A 2,842-nucleotide genomic window follows, 5' to 3' on the forward strand; every position below is an offset into this window, starting at 1 on the left:
TAAAAAAAAAAAAAAAATCACAGCTCAAGTATAATATGTAAGCCAACAAAATGTACCCTGAGCTCAAGTATAAACTTTCATAGAAATGGCACTTACCCCCACAAGAGGTGGACGAAAACTTTCTATGAGAGTGTGTTTGAGTTTCAGCTTTTACATTTTGTCTTTTTTGTACAGTTTTTTAATACATCATTTTTCTCACTTTTTTAATTTTTAGCAAAAAAAATTTCAGCAAAAGTTAAATAAGTTGTTAAACGGAGGCAGCTCACCAGAATTAGCTCTTGGGTACAGCTTTTCAATAAAAAGTTTTTGACAACAACTAAATAAACTGTTGCTAAACAGAGGAAGCTCACCAGAACTAGCTTTTACGAGAGAATTTATATGGATCTTGAGGGTCAGGCACTAGATTAAAATTGGGAGCTTAATGTTCGAACAGAAGAGGATAAGTTAATAACAAAAGAACTGGGGATGTGAATATGGGCTTCCGGCTTCCCGTTATCCCATATGATATGAACCGCCACTGTTAAAGGACGTTGCAGGGTTGGGGGTCCCTAGGCGGAGGAGGATGGTATGTGAGCCGGTCGTATCTAAGTTCGGGTTGGCTCCATTTGGGTTCAGGCAATCAGGCCCCCGTTTTTCATGGGCTAGTAAATCTACATGACTCTCTCCACACGTCTTTCACGATTCAAACAATGCCGCACTGCTTTCCACAACAAAATTTTGACTGCTCTGAGCTTTTGAAAAAGAGAGTACCGTGAGTCTTTTCACTGCGTGTCAATGGAGAAGAAGATGAGTGAGAAATTCTCCTGAAGTGGGGTCTCTGGCTGACAGTGGCTGTGGAACCAAGGGTACCCCAACTTGCTCTAATAATTTCAATCTGGTTTCACAAGTCTTCCTTTTTTCAATTTCCAAGTCAAGTACAAACAGACTGGTCCGAGAAACTAAATAGTATATAGTGAAGGAAGAAGAAAAGAAGTTTAACAAACACTTTGTTTAAGTTTAGATTAATCATTAATAGATTCTAGTTTGTGAATAGTGATTATTGTTTTTGCTAGTGAATCTGGAATTTTGGGATGGCTTCTGTCTTCCTGTTTGTTCTCTTTCTTCTCTCACACTTCGTTCTGCTTCACTCAGCTGAAGAAGTACAGAGAAAACTCCAAAATTGTTCGCCATTTCAATGTGGGAAATTCGGTAACATCGGATTTCCAGTCACCAACATCCCACCCCCACTTTGCGGTTTACTGCCAGTAATTTGTGACCAAACAGCTCCAACCATCCAACTGCCACAGGGACCGTGGAGTGGAAGACCATTTGAAGTTATAAACATCTCTTACACTAATTACACCGAATTGGAGCCATGCCAAAACTGATAACGAAACCTTATGTCATTGCATGAATAATACTCTGAAGATTTGATAATTAGACACACTGTGAGAAGAGGTTAAAAAGGGTCACAGGTGTTGAAGACACACTGGATCACTTCCATATGGAATCATTTCAGTTCTATAGGATAGACCGCCCAAGCAAACATGTAAATATTAGTATCAACAAAAAGATTTGATTAAAGAAGTATGTTACCTATAGCAATCACTTTCAAACTCCTACTCCCTGTATCAAAAGCAGCAAAAAACATAACTATTGTTGAATAATCAAAAAAAAATAAAAATTAGTGCAACATATTGACAGAGCAAAATTGGTATTCTTTGAAATCTCAACAATATTTAACAAAGAGCAATGAACTTCGGTCTAGATTTATCTGATAGATTTTATAACAAGAAAGCTCAATCTATTTCTATTTTCCTAAAAGAATAAGCCAATCTGAATCTACTAAATCTAGCGCCGCAGAAGAGCGATATGTGAATTGTAGCATAGAACAGAATAGCAGCAAGTCATATACATATATTAAGAATAATTAATGCATAGAAACCAACGAAATTTATAAGAATTTTTACTAATTTGAAAATTCCCATGTCAATACCTTCCTCCAAATTGGCACAATGAAAATTCTTCTACTATAACAGTTGGAACATTCTCAAACACAAACTTCACTATAAAACTCTGTTGTTTCATAGTAACATGATATCAGGGTGAAAGTTCTCTCCCTCTTTCTCTATATCTATGAAGATGCAAAAACTACTCTCTTATTGAGAGCTATTTGAGAATGGAAAGCCTACCATTAACAAAGTCATTTCTATTTCTCATAAACTAATTTTGAAACTAATACGAACTAGCTAAAACCATTGCTGTGGAGGAGTGGATCATGGCATGGAACAGAAAAGTATCAGCACTTGTATTAGGACTTACTATAACATAAGAATGTAAAGAATCTTGTATGCAATGAAATCTTTAAGCATTTTCAATATGTGTGTGTGTAGGAACAGAAACTTTTGTGTTATTCCGATGTCTATACCTTTCTGAAAGGCTTCCTCTGTAACGGTACAATTAAATTCTCCTTTCTTGTCAAGCTCGCATAGACCTCCTCTACTATAACATCTGCTACAAGCATCAGATACACGGACTTCAAGTCAAACTCAGCAGTTATATTCAGTTCAGCTTTATGTGAATAATTCTCTTGTACTGGGAGCTGAATAGTTGAACATCCAGAAGGAAAACTCTGAGCAGCCTCGTTTGAATGAGTATAGTAGATATTATAGTCTCCGCAGCTCATATTTTCTAAATTTGTAGGTGAAGTAATATCAAGTGGCAAATGCATTTAAAAGGGTCTGATTGGTGTGGTGAGTTTAAAAGAGATAATGGAGAATTTGGAAGAGTAAAATTGATTAAGTATTCGCATTTACTGATTCAGTATTCCCAAGCGAAAGGTCCCTGATACGTATGTTTGTGT

At 36.5% G+C, this 2,842-nt stretch overlaps 1 protein-coding gene across 1 annotated transcript in view; it reads right to left on the reverse strand.

The window, feature by feature from the left end:
- Nucleotides 1-1,171: 1,171 nt before the first annotated feature.
- The window catches only part of LOC112001815 (PR5-like receptor kinase), a gene marked incomplete at its 5' end in the record, with an annotated part of 2,383 nt that continues 712 nt past the window's right edge, over nt 1,172-2,842 (reverse strand). Inside the window, 3 exons of the mRNA XM_065760588.1 lie at nt 1,172-1,277; nt 1,976-2,055; nt 2,408-2,670. Of these exons, the coding sequence (XP_065616660.1) occupies nt 1,172-1,277; nt 1,976-2,055; nt 2,408-2,670 (449 nt within the window). The remainder of the gene's footprint in view (nt 1,278-1,975; nt 2,056-2,407; nt 2,671-2,842) is intronic.

The sequence above is a fragment of the Quercus suber genome, unplaced genomic scaffold (genome assembly GCF_002906115.3).
Source record: "Quercus suber isolate HL8 unplaced genomic scaffold, Cork oak 2.0 scaffold_373, whole genome shotgun sequence".
Taxonomy (NCBI): domain Eukaryota; kingdom Viridiplantae; phylum Streptophyta; class Magnoliopsida; order Fagales; family Fagaceae; genus Quercus; species Quercus suber.